General features: G+C 35.2%; 1 protein-coding gene across 1 annotated transcript in view; it reads right to left on the reverse strand.

The window, feature by feature from the left end:
• Positions 1-15,882, reverse strand: part of KIF6 (kinesin family member 6) — a 173,619-nt gene that overhangs the window by 106,116 nt on the left and 51,621 nt on the right. Inside the window, exons 9-10 of the mRNA XM_083828484.1 lie at positions 15,621-15,707; positions 8,827-8,930 (exon numbers count right to left, since the gene is read on the reverse strand). Of these exons, the coding sequence (XP_083684610.1) occupies positions 8,827-8,930; positions 15,621-15,707 (191 nt within the window). The remainder of the gene's footprint in view (positions 1-8,826; positions 8,931-15,620; positions 15,708-15,882) is intronic.

The following is a 15,882-nucleotide window of genomic DNA, read 5'->3' on the forward strand; positions in this document are numbered from 1 at the left end:
AAACCAAACACTTAGTTTTTAAAGCTTAAAATGAGAAACAGATAGGATCAAGCAGAAAAACCCAACCAACATAGAAACATACAAAGAAACCATTCCAATGTACTATTTATGAACACTGTTGTATGCAGTATGAGATTTTTTTTTCCTTCCTTGACTTTATTTATGCAGACTAGAACTACAGCAGTTCTGTTTTTTATTGTTCTTATATGAGAGTGATTGCAGAAGAAATGTTTGTTTTGTTTTGTTATTATACTCCTTTATTATCAACATAAAATGCAGTTATTATAACCTCTTAGTAACACAACCTTTAGTGGCAAAAATCAAATCACCCAACTAAAATGAAAATTAACTAAAATTCATCAACTCAAGGACCTAATAATGAAATAATAATAATAAAAAGCTTAGTAGCAAATACACCTTACTGGAGCAGAAACCCGAATACAGAGAAGGCCTCTAACACCAGGAATTTTGTTTCACACTGGAGAAACCTTTATAGAAAATAATTAGACCTTAGCCGCCTTACTGCTTAGCTTAGGAAGTTGAAGAGCACCAACATCAACAGGAAAAAAGAAAGGATGTAAACAGTTTTTAATTAACTGAAATTCAGTAGAAACCTAGTTATGTGGTGAGCTACAAATACAGGAATAAAAATAACTGAATTGCTTACAAGTCACACTTAATTGCTTCAGTGGAAATATGCAGCATATACCTTTATTTCAGAATTTGATATTCAATTTTAAAGTAAGACAGTCAATTTAAGCTATTTCAATGTCAGAAGAGGCTACAATAATCTGATATACAACCACCTAGCCACAGGACGCTTTCAGTGAAAGTACTAAACTAACATAAAAACAAACACACAACAACAACAAAAGAAACCTGAAAAGTATGCTTGAGAAATGTTAAAATCTTTGATTCTGCATAGAAACAAATATGAAACCAATAAAGTCTTTCATTTTTTGTAATTAATATTGTTAACAAGCAGGCTGCTGCATTCTTTGTAAGAAGTTACACACCATTAAAGGTTTATTAATATTATTACAGCTGCTAAAGTCAAGTGGGGGGAAAAAAAAAAAAAAGAGGGAATGCTAGGTTCTGCTCTATTCTATTCTTAGCTTCTGCCTAGCTAAGACAGCAGGCCTAACTTACACTAACAGGAGCAAGAGTGTACCGAAGTCTAGTGCCAGAATCCTGCTGTATCAGGAAGAATAATTCTTCCAACAGAAACTCCCCGAAGGAGGAAGAATGTGAAAGTATCAAATAAAGACCAATTTTCTGTGAAAAACAACAGTAAACAAAGAATGGGGTTTTCGTTCTCAGTGCTCATCAGAAAAACAAAACAAAAACAAACGAAACAACAACAGCAGAGAAAACAAGAGTAAAAAATTCCCACCAGAAAAGAAGTAAATCATTTTCTAAGTCAATGCCAATGGAAGAGTATCCTATCATTTATGATATGAATTTAAATATCATTTTTATATTGAGTTTATATATATTAACGTAGTACAAAAAGAAAGGCATTGCAATGCTGATTTAGTTGAGTTTGAATAATAATACCAGGCTCTGAATGAAAACACAAGTCTGTTCTTACAATGATGCTGGGATGAACACTTGAAGAAAATCAGTCATAAACAGCTGGGGTGAAAACTTGTTAAACTAACAGTGGTCTCCAATTAGTGACTGTGAATCAGTCACAAAGTCTTGGTCTATCATTCCCCTCTTTATAACATTTTTCCTAAGAACGTAAACACATACAGTACTTCAGATCACAGACAGCTTTTACATTAACAACTTTATTTCTCTTCTGGTACTTTCCACCTTTCAGGAATTCTTTAATGAAGCCTGCTTACCATTTAGACGACAGAAAAATCACAAAAGTTTTCTATACCCAATATTTTATATTCCATGCAATTTTTCTGATAGCACAATTCCAGATTGGTAAGATGAGCGCTCTGCTACTTCAGTTTTACCCATTCACCAAAAAACAGATTTTCATCTTAAAAAAAAAATAATAAAATAATCCACTTCTGAAACAGTCTTGTGTTTCCATGAAGCAGGATGCAAATTACACAGCTGAAATGCATCAGAAAAGTACTCCTAGCCAACTGAGAATATGTTTTTAAAGTTTAGAGCTCTCAATAGCATGCAGGATGCAGGATCTAAAAACACATATTTGGAAGGACTCATTTTGACCTTGTTTCATGTGCCATGATTCATTTCTGGGAGAGCTTGCCTTTTAACCCTGATCACCAACACTGTATATCATCTATCAAAATTAAGTTCACTTAAAGAACAATTAATTTTGTGTGTCAGCCGTGAACTTTATGACAAGCAAAATGGAAATCCAACTTTGTGAAAAATTGACTGTTAACAAAGAAGCTACTGAAACACTTGAGATCAGCAGAGAGGTTCCTTCAATTAAAGAAGTTTGCTTACCTAGACTTTTGCAATAGATTTCCTATAAAATCATGTTATGAGATAACTTGGAGACCTCTAAAAGGATTTTCCTATAGAGGCCAAACGGATAATATGTCTCCTTCATGGCTCCGAAGATGCCATTATTGACACAATTAGTTGTCTGCACATTATCAAGTCTATACTTGGAGGTATCTATAGCACATATCTCACCAAGTCAGGCAACAAGCTTGAGAACCTGGAAAAAAAGTGCCAGCCAGCACAAAACAGTGAGAACATAACTAGGAGACACATACTTTCTGAAAAAAGAATAAGGCATTTTTAGGCCATAGTAGAATAGATCTCCTCCCTCTTGTTCCACCAACATCCCCAAACCAAAAGCCACAGACAGTCAAAATTTGAAGTTCTAAAACACATATGTTATATATTTATAAATATAAAAAGAACAGATGAATAGAACAGGAGAACAGAGCAATATGGCCAACTGAAAAGAGAGCAAAAGCATATTCTTCCCTATTGATGATGAGTAGAAACAAATATTTATGAATATTATACGCAGTTTGCTAATACTATAAGCAGCATTTAGGATTTATATGCTGCCTGTTTAGATAACCAACAGGTTGGTATCCAAAGAGATTACCTAAAATCAATCTGGCAAGGAATTAATCATTTGGATTTTTTTCAATTGTATATAAAGGGCAAAAAATATACAAATAACGCTTCTAATTTTGTAAAGCAATCAAACAGTATCATACCCACAGACAAATTACTAACATTAAACACTTGCACTGCAAAGGAAAGAAGCATACATTTCCTATTACAGATATCATTCTCTCATTAAATATACTGGCGAAGACATTTTTGCTACCTCCTATGTAAAGAGATCCTTCTGAATTAGAAGGCTACAATATGGCACATGTAAAGAGTTTCTACACAGTTGAAAATCATTCATTCCAATGATGAAATGCACACAAATCTAAATCTCTGCATGAATAAATCAAGGGGAGATTTGGCAAGGACTGTGAAATGACCACGACTGTCTCATACAGGTTAAAAAATGTCTACACTAATGTTATGCATGCAGAGTTTTTGCAGAGAATAAACATGTCAGGTAGATAGTAGAGTGTATATGCTTTTCTTCTTGAACAGCATTTTGTAATAACAAAGCAAAAGCACATACATAAAGCAATGCTACTCACTGCCTGATAATATTTGTGGCCGTAATGGTAATAAATAGAGTACATCTAAAAGTACAAATAGAAAACTAAGCTTCAGACTATCAAAAATAAATAAACAAATAAAAATATCTGAGTTGAAGGTAGCAAGATCTTGAAATAAAAAGGAAGAACAAGGGACACACACACCAATCACACAAGGAAGTCAAAGGGTCTCATACAGATGAACACTGAGACATTTCTACAGTATAGATGAGAGAAGTTTTGTAAAGATTCACTAACTGGTTTTAATTAGATATGAGCTCTAAAGAAAAAGTTTTACAAAAAGTATTTAAAGTGCCAAGAGGCACAAATAGATGTTTAGTGGTACTTTCAGAAGCATCTCTGCTGACGAGGCATTCAATGGATTTAAGTGAGAGTTCAAAAATCTGCTACGAACAGACACATTTGAACATATCCTTTTGGAAATTGTTACCATGATTTTTTCAAAATAAAGTAAAATAAAAAAATAATAAAAAAAGGAATCTGACCTTACTGTGCTGTCACAGAAGATTTCATAACACATAAGAGAAAAAAAAATGTCCTCTGGTGAAATACATTGATTCAAGAGGATTCTAAATCAGGCACCTAAGCTCGATGTTAGTGTGAGATATTTTAAACCTACAGTTAAGGTAGCTTCTCTTGAATATTGCCTACACAGCATATGTCAGTCAGCCTGCTAACTTCTGCACAAATCCACTGTCTCCTGTGTTGACATAAACCAAGGTAATACACTTCTATTCCTTCCACCTTGCAACAGAAATTGAACACTGACATCAACAAATAAGAACATTTGCTCTGCTTTGTAAATTAAACCATTGTTTCAATAGCTTAAGCACAAGTAACTGTTAAAACCTCTACAATGTACAACAGTGCAATATTGTTAATGCCATGATAGCATACAGATGTCACAACGCTGGAAGAGAAAAAAGAAAGAAAGAAGTAATGAGAAATCCAGGGTATGAGTAAGATGAACAATATATGAGTGTTGAAGTAAAAAATAGAAGCGTCTGTAATAACATATGTATCTGAAAGAAATAAGGTAAAGTTATTAATAAATTAAAGTGCTAAGCCAGGACTTCCGTCCCTGTTAGCAGAGAATTCCAACTGGCAAAGGCTCTGGGAGCGTGGGTGCTTTGGAGCACAGAACTTTGATTCAAAATCCTGACTTTCTGGGCACACATTGTAAATTGCTAGTGAGCTCATTTACAACAACAACAAAAAAAAATATCCCAAATGATTCAAATGAAAAGGACTCTCCCTTTTACTTTTGGCATGATTCTTACAAAAAAGATTAAAAAGTAAGAATCATTTCAATGTCATTTCAACCTGTTCTAAAGCATAGTACAGAAACCTAAGGGGGTATAATTTCCTTCTGTTTGTGATGTATGATGTTATTTGCTGTATTTTTATTTCAATAGTGCAAAGTGTTCTTTTTTTTTTTTTTCCTTCATCTCCTCTCTAAACAAGGCACTAATTCTCTAGCTTAAAGAAATATTTAGAGATCAGCCCCTTACAGCTGAGGAAGTAGACGGTGTGATCCAAAGCAAGCAATACAGATTTTGGAAGCATTTTACGAACTACATTTTGGACCACTTATGTAGCATAGCTGCATTTTTTATGCCGTGCTTTTTAAATAAAAAAAAAATGAGAGTAGCAGAATTAATGTATGTTTAACATTTATGAGAATAAAATAATAAAACAAAAAATATGACATAATAAAGTAGATCTTACCATTTTACAGAGAATTCTGAAGTAAGAATTCTAGACAGCTGTGCCTTTATTCACAGGACTGATCATTCATAAGCAAAGTCAAGAGCATTTGTTTTCCATTTTGTTGTAAATTTAATGAATGACAATGTGACATTGCAGTGGCTATGATGAAAGTCTATTTGACCTTCTTTTCCCCTTTCATTAAATAAATTAAAAAAAAATAAATATCTGAAGACATTTCTATGATTCAAGTGAGAAAAAAAGCAATGAAGAATGAACTACAGCTTGTTCACAAAATATATTTAAAAATCTAACAATCTGAACTGCAGTGAGTAGCCCACTGACTTTACTTTGAATACCCTGAAAGTAAGCAAGTGGAATGAAGCTCATTATTGTAATAAATGTTTAGTATAACTAAGTCAAGAAACATACAAAATGAAAGAGAAAAAGAACTATGTAAACTTGAATTATCTATATATATGTGTATGCATACATATACACGCCAATATACAGTATATTTAAGTTTAAACAGAGGATATCTTAACTGAGCAGAAATGTCCAAATAGCATTTGAAATATATAATGACTCTAATTATAATTTCCCTTCTGGCCACATTATAAAAGCATCAATCAAAAAAAGATTATTCTCTCTGGAATCCCCTACAGTACTAATCCCCCTAAGAATTGTTATTGTGTGGTGACTCTGAATAAAGTGCAACATAGCATGTTGTACTATCACCTTTGCCATGTTTCTTTTCCTCTTCTGTTTGTCATAACAATCTGATCCATATCTCTCCCAATCAGCAATATTATTTAAGTTTCATTTTACGTGCAAAACTAGATGAAAACCATAGACATTTTCCAGAAATAGTAAATTGTGATTTTATCAGCCCTCACCCAACTCTATACTTTTGTTTGGACTATTCATTTGTATATTTATTCTTTAATTTGTGGAAAGTCTCCAGATAACAAGTAGCTCCAAACTCAGATGGTCAGTCTCAACAAACAGATTTGTCATAAAGATTTAACGCATAACACAGCAAAAGACTCTCATTAGAGACAGAATAGTTAGATGTTATCTGTGAATGTTTGTAAATGTTCTAAAATGATCATGACAGGATGCTCAGACAGACCTAAGCCAGCATGGTCACAAATATTAACCAAATGAAAGTAAGCTCAAAATATATAAAAATATGGAAAGGTATTTTCAATGAAGACGTGCTTTGTCATGCTACTAGTTGATTATATTTTTATCTGGTTGTTAAGTTCACATCGGTTTGTTTACCTGTGAACACTGCATGCAAGAACATGTACAAATGCAAAACTCAGAGCCTGACGTTTACCATTTTCCTGCCATTTGAACTGTCCAAAAAAAAAAAAAAAGATTTTTTTCTTTCAACATTCCATTTGGCATACAGAATCAATAAGCCAGTCCGACTGGCTCATGTATATGTTAGTAATTCTCTAGCAGTGTCTTCTGCTTGAAACTATGTCACCCATAAAAAATTCTGTACACCCAAGTCTGCTTTCCATTTTAAGTTTATATTAAAAAAAAAAAAAAAAAAGAGATCTTTGAACAAGGGCATTATCTGGAATTTATTACTGACAAGGTTAATCCTTTGTGGTCCTTCTTGCTGATTAGTGATTCTCAGGAAATGTACTGTACCTCAGTCAGCAGTATTTAAATTTGGTTCTGAATCTTAATTGCAAGGGCGTTTGTTCCAAGTGAGAACACATTTTTGAAACACATGTACTACATGAGCCTGAGTAAACATACCTACAAGATAAATTTAAACAACTTAAAGTTTTGTGTTGTCCTAACGTAGCTTAGGTCCTTGAAGGCTATTTTCCCTTTCTGTGTCTTATTATAGGTAGAAACTCATTAAAGGCAGAAAGTCTCCTCTGTGCTTCTCTTTGGAGGACTGGGATGCAAAATTCCTTGCTATTATCTCAGGAGCAACCTTTTCTGACAAGGTAACACTCCATATATTGTGCTGTAAAGATAAAAAGGAAAAAATATTCAACTGCTATACTTTTTAGTTATGCATTTTTGAAACAAGGCCTCCTGTACATATGCTATAGTGCAATTTTATGCAGACTGTACATTCTTAGTTTTCCTTTGCATACTTATGTTAAAAACTTTCATCAGCTGTGAACCCATTTCCGCCTATGAGACTACTAATTTCATAACAAAAAGTCAGATAGGAAATCTTAGGAAGTGAGGTTCATGTCCTTGGCATATAAATAAATAAATAAATAAATAAATAAAATCAATGTCCCTACACAAACTAAACAGCAAGAAAGATCACAAAGGAAAATTCACGTGACAGGTTTTTACAATAATGTTAGGAAAGTATATCTTTAAATGAATATATAGGTTATTTATGTGTATCGTAATAAAGTCCCCAAGAGTGGCTCATCTTGTGAAAGACTAGTTCTGTCAGGGTAAAGAGAAACTTGCCATTAAGGTCATTTAATTTCTTATGTAAAGAAAAGGAAAGATACTTCTCTGTTTTTATACAAGAAATTTTTATATAATGCTATCTGGCTCCTCATCCTTGATATGGATGTCGTTTAGATTCTGAATTAAAACAAAACAAAACAATCAAAACCGATAATGAAAAATGACAACATTAAAGGTAGCAACTTGCTACGTATCTCCAGAATCTCCTGGATGGTATGGGAAATTTTTAGCACTGGTAGTTTTCTTCTGGAACACTTCCAAGTTAAATTAAAATCATTGTCAAAATTCTTGCACCTTCATTATCATTAATATACCAAACAAACAGAATATCAGAACAGTTACTACTACTTTATACAGATGAGGCACAGAGATTAAATAGGTCCATCCCATAAGATCGCTTAATTTTTCAAATCTCAAAACTGAATATAGCTATTTTGAAATTTTAGCCCTAAGAAAATATTTTTACATTATACATAGAAAGTTCTTATATTCTGCGCTGATCTTTTACTTAAAGCTGTAAGATATTACAACACATAAATGAATAGCATGTTCAGTAAAAAATTTAAATATTTAGCTTTTAAGACATTGATTAATTGTGTATTAGAAATGCAGGCTTTCTCTTGACATATGTCAAACTAACACTACAGCATGACCCTTCTCAGTACAAAGAATGTTTCTTGAGTTCTACTTAGATCGTATATCCAGTTTTGAGAAATACTGTTTTTTTTATTCTGCACTATTATACAACACTTTTTTTTGCATGGCATCTGTCAGGCATTCCCATCCTTTGCATTTACTTTACTTCAGTTCCTCAAAGCTGAGACTGCAGAAACACAGCCAGCAGCCTCATACAGCTTTTCATGGAAAACTGCCATTCTAACCTGGCATCTAACTTCACTTTATTATTCACTATGAAAACTTTAAAACTCTGAGATGAATTTAAATATTTATGCCAACAAAGAAACTGATGAAAACTATCACCACAAAAGAAGAAAATGAAAAAAACAATGTAAGCCATTACTGAAGCAGCTCTTCTTGTGAAAGCTCTGATGTTCTATGCTTGCCAGTCACCAGTACCAGCTCATCTTTCAACTCCTGGATCTCCTTTTGCAGTTGGACAACCATCTACAAACAGCAAAGTATAAAGAAAGCATCACCTACAAATTATTAGATAGGTTATGAATTTTGCATTAGAAGGTTAAGTTTAGGGAAATATTTACTTTGCTTTTCTCTATTTGTTTTAAACAACCTCTTTTTTTTTTTCCAGAACAGAAATACACCAAATAAGAAATAAGAACTCAAATACATCACGCACACATTTTTTTTTTCTTTTCCATTTATAAAAACAAGAAAAGTCATCCAAACTCCATAAACTTTATGTGTTAGAAGACATGATTGTACAGAAAGACTTCAAAAGACTACTTGCAAGAGAAAAAAATTCACCATAGGAGGAGCAAAAACGTTAGTTTTGCTTGCTAGTGATGAAAACACAAAATAGAACTGATTGAGGTCTGTTAGAAAGAGAACTACATACCAAAAGTGATTTTTCCTTTCCCTTTAGAAACAGAAATTCCAGAACAATATCAGCATTTTAACCTTACATGTAACAATCCACTCTTAATAGAATTATAGCATACAAATTTGCAGGATGTATCAGTTGCTGATACAGCAACTATGTAATTATTAAATTACTAATTTAATTATGAGAATGCAATTGCTTTAATGAACAGTAATGACTGAGAATGTGATCTGCAGAACTGTACTAGATTTTTAAATTTTAATAGGTTATTACTGGAAAATGTGTTTGGGGGAAAATATTTGTATAAAAGACATATTTTAGAAATCATTATCCTCCCAAGGTCAAATTCTACAACTCAAAGACAATATGTGAGTTTAAAACATGAATGAACGAGTTCTTGGTTACTTTAAGATGGATCATTTTAATGATGCATCACCTTATAATGGCTCAAATGCATCAGAAGTCCAATAATATTTATAGATGCATATGAGTGCACTGATATTCAAAACCTTTCTGGACATGGTCCTGGGCAACCAACTCTACATGTTCTGCTTGAGCAGAGGTTTGGACAATGACCTCCAGAGGTCCCTTCAACCTCAACCATTCTGCAGTTCCACGTGCAAAATGTTTCCAAGAAAATAACATTTTCACGAAAAAATGAATTATTCCTGATTGCATACACTTTATAGAAAAAAAGATTGTTGAGACTCTAGACATATCTTCAGTGGATATTAAAATTCCTTCAAATACTTGTATTTCTTTTAATGTTTAATTATAATTTCCTCAACTTTGAATTATTTTACTTAATATACGTATATATTTTAAGCATACATATATTTTTTTTAACTGTAAAAATACTGGTAACATATTTGTTACCACAAATTATGAAAGGTTAACTTAGTCAAAAATACTTCATCTAAGAATCTATTAAGATGGTGAACTGCTAGTTACAGATATTGCAAGAATACTTCAAGAATATTGCAGGCCAAGCATTTTCACCTGATTTTAGATTGCCTTACTCTGGTGTTACATTTTGACACAGTCTATGCCAAGAGTAAATAAAATAAAACAAATTTGTGGATTCAGTACAAAAAAGTAGAAGGTGTGAGTGATAGTACCCTCTCTAAAGTACAAATTTATTAGCATGATTAACCTCTATCTGACAACAACATAATTTTCAGGGTGTGGATAAAATATTGATTTTCAAGTAGTATTAAAGGAAACAAAATTCTACAGTAGGATAATATTTTACCTTATATTTTTTAAATGAATACCAGAGGAGATTAGATTAGACTTAGTTCAGGCTCAACAGTTTGGTTTTCAGTTTAAATTAAATCCTTTGGTCATGAGTGAGAGAAATACAAAGCTAAGTTGCTTAACAAGGAAAATGGGTACATATGCAACTTTTAGTAAGATACAGTGAGGAAGTTTCCATTATGAAGAACAGAGTTTACACAGCAGTCAGACTTACGTTAGATCTACCAAGAGGTATTCTGCACTCTATTTATAAAACATGCATTCAAATTACGGATGATAAATAATGCAAATAAATGACGTAAAATCATAAATTCAGCACTTTACTGAATAATCAGGTTGCACACTGGGAATATACTTTAGGTAGTTAAGATGGGCAACAAATTCCACAGCGAGCGCAGAGCCATATAAAGTCTAGGTACCTGTGTTCCCTTGCCTTTTCCACAAGAGGGGATAGATTTCTAACCCTTCCGAGTCCACTTTTGCTTTATTTGCTAAATGATCCTGCAGAGCGAGACATACCAAACTTGTGGAGTATAGCTCCACAGGATGTAGTAAATGTTCAGGAGCCTGCATGTGTTCCACCTCAATCAGAGGCTTCTGTGGCCATGGAAGGAATGTTTTACATGATTTGCTACTACAAAGCCTACATGAGAAAGACAAAAAGGACAGACAACCAGAAAGTAAGAATTGTTCAGTGCATGCTGTATTTTTTTTTTGGTGTGTGTGTTTTGTTTTTGTCATGTTGTTACAGTTAGAAATTGTTTGGAAAGCAAAATTAAACAAATAAACCCTGAACTTATTTTTATTTTTTTTATCTGACAGCTCTTTCACAGAGACAGAAGGTACGCTGAAATGCATCTATAGTTCTTTCTCTGTATCCATAAAAGCAGCTCTGGCACAACAAGTGTAACCTCATTGAAATATTTCCCATGTCAGAAAACATTGATACACAGCATGCTGACCCAGTAGCTATCATCATCTGCTATAGTTTGCTGAATTGACCAATCTTTAATAGGTGTATTTAATATTTAGAAAAATATTTTTTCTAGGTAATGCAGAAAATTACATTAAATAAAGTAACAAAGATTTATTAATGTAGTAAAACTTATTATTAAAGAGCACATCTTCAAACAAATATGGCATGCAAAGCTAGAGGCATATAAAATATTTCAAAAGAAAGACTAACCAAATGTTAAAAACAAAAACCTAGGGTACATTTTTGTTATACAAACCAAAAGAAGAAACATGCTTTCTTTACGTTGCAATGCTTCATGCTTTACCAACATGGATTACTACCTTTATCCTTCCCTGCCTAAATCCCTGATTCATTCCACAGAGTTCCTCTGCTGCTCTTTGGGATATGAACATCAGCCTATAGGTTTAGTGTGGAAATTCTATTTCTACATCTCATTTACTTGTCTTCCTTTTTTTCTTAATGGTAACTTTACAGACTTCGTTCTTCCTAACTAATAAAATGTTCCTTGGACCAATCTCAAGGAAGGTCTGTACCTGTAGGTTTCTTAGCTTTTTAATATTCAAACTGTTCCAGTGCAGTAGTATGCCTTATTTCTATAGAACTTGACAATAGAAGGATTCTATGAGTGACATCACTACAGCCTTTCTGCTTTACATTTCCCTCCTGTTCTCAGATTTGAAAAAATGAAAGCATATTCTGAAAGAATACATTGAAAGTCTTAAATAAGCAATTACTATAGACTTTTGAAAAACAAAATGAGATGACACCATATCTAAACTTTCATAGAATACTCTTGTTGCAAACATTTTCGTGTAGAACTCTTATTTCTGTTAGCAAAGAAACAAGATAAAAGAGTTGGTGTGGAGCTAGATCATAGTGTATAAGGTCATCTAGTCTAACTGCGTCTCAAGGCAGGGCTAAATAGGTCACATTGCTTCAGGCTTGTCCAGCTGCATTTTGATTATCTCCAAGGACAGAAGGTCCACATTCTGCCTGGGGAGCCTATCTCAATATATAACCACCCTTACGGTGAACATGTTTCCTAATCTTTAACTATTTCCAAATATATAATTAAAATTTCATGTGGTGCAACGTGTCAATTGAGGGCAGGAAGGCTCTGCAGGAGGATCTGGATAGGCTGGAGCGATGGGCTGAGGTCAACTGTATGAAGCTCAACAAGGCCAAGTGCCGGGTCCTGCACCTGGGGCGCAACAACCCCAAGCAGAGCTACAGGCTGGGAGATGAGTGGCTGGAAAGCTGCCTGGCCGAGAAGGACCTGGGAGTATTGGTTGATAGTCGGCTGAATATGAGCCAGCAGTGTGCCCAGGTGGCCAAGAAGGCCAACAGCATCCTGGCCTGTATAAGAAGCAGTGTGGCCAGCAGGGCTAGGGAAGTGATTGTGCCCCTGTACTCGGCTCTGGTGAGGCCGCACCTTGAGTACTGTGTTCAGTTTTGGGCCCCTCGCTACAGGAAGGACATGGACGTGCTCGAGCGAGTCCAGAGAAGGGCGACCAAGCTGGTGAGGGGTCTGGAGAACAAGTCTTACGAGGAGCGGCTGAGGGAGCTGGCCTTGTTCAGCCTGGAGAAGAGGAGGCTCAGGGGCGACCTTATCGCTCTCTACAGGTACCTTAAAGGAGGCTGTAGAGAGGTGGGGGTTGGTCTGTTCTCCCACGTGCCTGGTGACAGGACGAGGGGGAATGGGCGAAAGTTGCGACAGGGGAGTTTTAGGTTGGATGTTAGGAAGTACTTCTTTACCGAAAGGGTTGTTAGGCATTGGAACGGGCTGCCCAGGAAGGTGGTGGAGTCACCATCCCTGGAGGTCTTTAAAAGACGTTTAGATGTAGAGCTTAGCGATACGGTTTAGTGGAGTACTTAGTGTTAGGTCGGAGGTTGGACTCGATGATCTTGAGGTATCTTCCAACCTAGAAATCTGTGATACTGTGATACTGTGATACTGTAATTGCCTGTTGTCCCATCACGGTCTATCATTCAGAAGACTCTTGCTTTGCCTTCTCTGTACCTATTAGGCAGATATAAAGTAACAAGATTCCTTTATTCTTCTCTTCTTAAGGGTAAATAAATCCAACTCTGAGCCTTTACTTATTATATAAGTTGCTCCAGTCCCCTGACCATCTTGATGTCACTCTGCTGGGCCTTGCTTCAGTAAATCAAGGTCTGGACACAACAGTAGGCCTGCTGCTCTCAATGTAGTCTCTCAAGTCCTGTATAGAGGGGAATAACAACTTCCCTTGACCTACAGTCTCGCTAATACAGCAGAGCATTTGGTTGGTCTTCATCACCACATCACACTATTGACTTAAGTTCAATTAAGTCTAGCTGGATCACCAGGACTTTTTCTACAAAGCTGCTTTCTATCTTATTGGTGTCCAGCTGTATTGCTGTATGGGGTTATTCCACCCCACTTAGACTTTACCTTAGTTTAACTTCATTAGATTCTTCTCAGTTGCTCATTTCTTCAGCCTATCAAGCTCTCTAAATACTAGCCTTATCGCCCAAATTACTGAGCACTACTCCCAATTTGCTATCATCTGTGAACTTTTTGAGAGTGCACTCTGTCAAATCATCGAGGTTGCTAATAAAGACACTGAATGCTACTGACCCAGCCACACAAGGGATCATTGCATCACTGATCACACTCTTTTAAGCCTAGCAGTTCAGCCGGTTTTCCACCAACCTTACACAATCCATATCTCATCTCTTTCACTACGGGAATGCAGTGGAAGAAAGTGTCAAAAACCTTACTAAAACACAGATAAACAACATCCACCACTCTCCTTGTACACATAACCAGTCATTTAATTGTAGAAGGCAATCAGGTTGGTCATGGATATTTTACTCTTCATAAATCCATACTGGCTTCTTTTAGTCACCTTCTTGTTCTTCGAGTGTTTGGAAATGGCTTCTAGAAGGATTTGTTCCATAATCTTCCCAAGGATTGAGATTAGGCTAACTGACGTACAGTTCCCCAAATCCTCCTTCTCACCTTTCTTGAAGATAGGCATGATATTTGCCTTTTTCCCATCATCAGTAACCTCCCTGATTGCCATGACCTTTTAAAGATACCAAGTAGCCTCACAGTGACCTCAGCCATGTCCGTCGGCACCCTCACATGCATCCTATCTGATCCTTTGGACTTATCCATGTCCAAGTGGCCTAAGTATTCCTAATGTTCTTTCCCCACTGCAGGTAATGCAGAGAACACACTGCTAGTAGGACCTGGGGGCCTGAGGTTAAACCTTTACAAGTAACAGCTGAGGCGAAACAGCCTTTTCAGTGCCCTTTGTCAGCAGGTCTACTGCTCCACACTGAGCTGCGGGCCTACATTCTCCTTAGACTTTATGTTGATGTCAATTTACTTATGAAAGACCTTCTTCTGACCCTTTGCATTCCCTGGTGGTTTTACCTCCAGCTGAGATTTGGTTTTTCTCAGTTCTATACCTGTCAAAAAGATCATGAAATTTGGATTGCTTTCACCCAGGTGTATTGCCCTTCCAGTGCATTTTGAGATGGTTAAAATCCACTATGCCAGATCACTCACTACACTGCTTGCTGTACCAGAGAAGCCTCATTGACCTCAACATCACAACATGCTCAATGTATTCTGCAGGACACATTAAGTATTCTAATTTCAAAAGTGCTTAACTTACAGCAGCTACCAGTAACTCACAGTATTGGAGGAAAATCTAATTATAAAAAGAGCTACAAGAACCATCGTTCACCTATATGGTAAGTTTTACACAGCATGTACTATGTATCTAAGCTATGCCAAATCTATACTAATTGATGTGACTCAACTACACAAGGGATGGACACTGCAAGTGTCAGGGGTTTTATAAAGGTTCATTTGATCATTTAATTATAATTACCTCCAAAAGAAACACTAAGAAGAGTAGCTATTGTATAGAAAATACTGGAACTTGCATCTAAAAAAGCATTTAAATTAATTAATTAGCATAAAATTATCAACATCCATATGATTGCAATTGTTTATTGAAACTAAAACCAAGCAATTTCCTTCCCTTTATCCCCAAATAACTCTCACCAATCTGGGGTCAACTTCTTCATTAAGAACTGCTTCATTCTTAATAAGAGCAACTCGCTGTGCAAATCTACAGGTTGATATAGATTCCTGGGAGAAAAAAAAAAAAAAAAAAAAAAGAAGAATACTTGCACAATTATACGTTCACAAGTCTAAACATTCTGTTTTAATTTAAAAGCAAAGGCCATTTTCTAAGGAAAAAATATCTTCAACTAGATGAAGTACAGTTTCGTAAAATGCTTTCAACTGTACTTCAGAAAACAGC

Source organism: Anser anser (assembly GCF_964211835.1).
Source record: "Anser anser genome assembly, chromosome: 3".
Lineage (NCBI taxonomy): Eukaryota > Metazoa > Chordata > Aves > Anseriformes > Anatidae > Anser > Anser anser.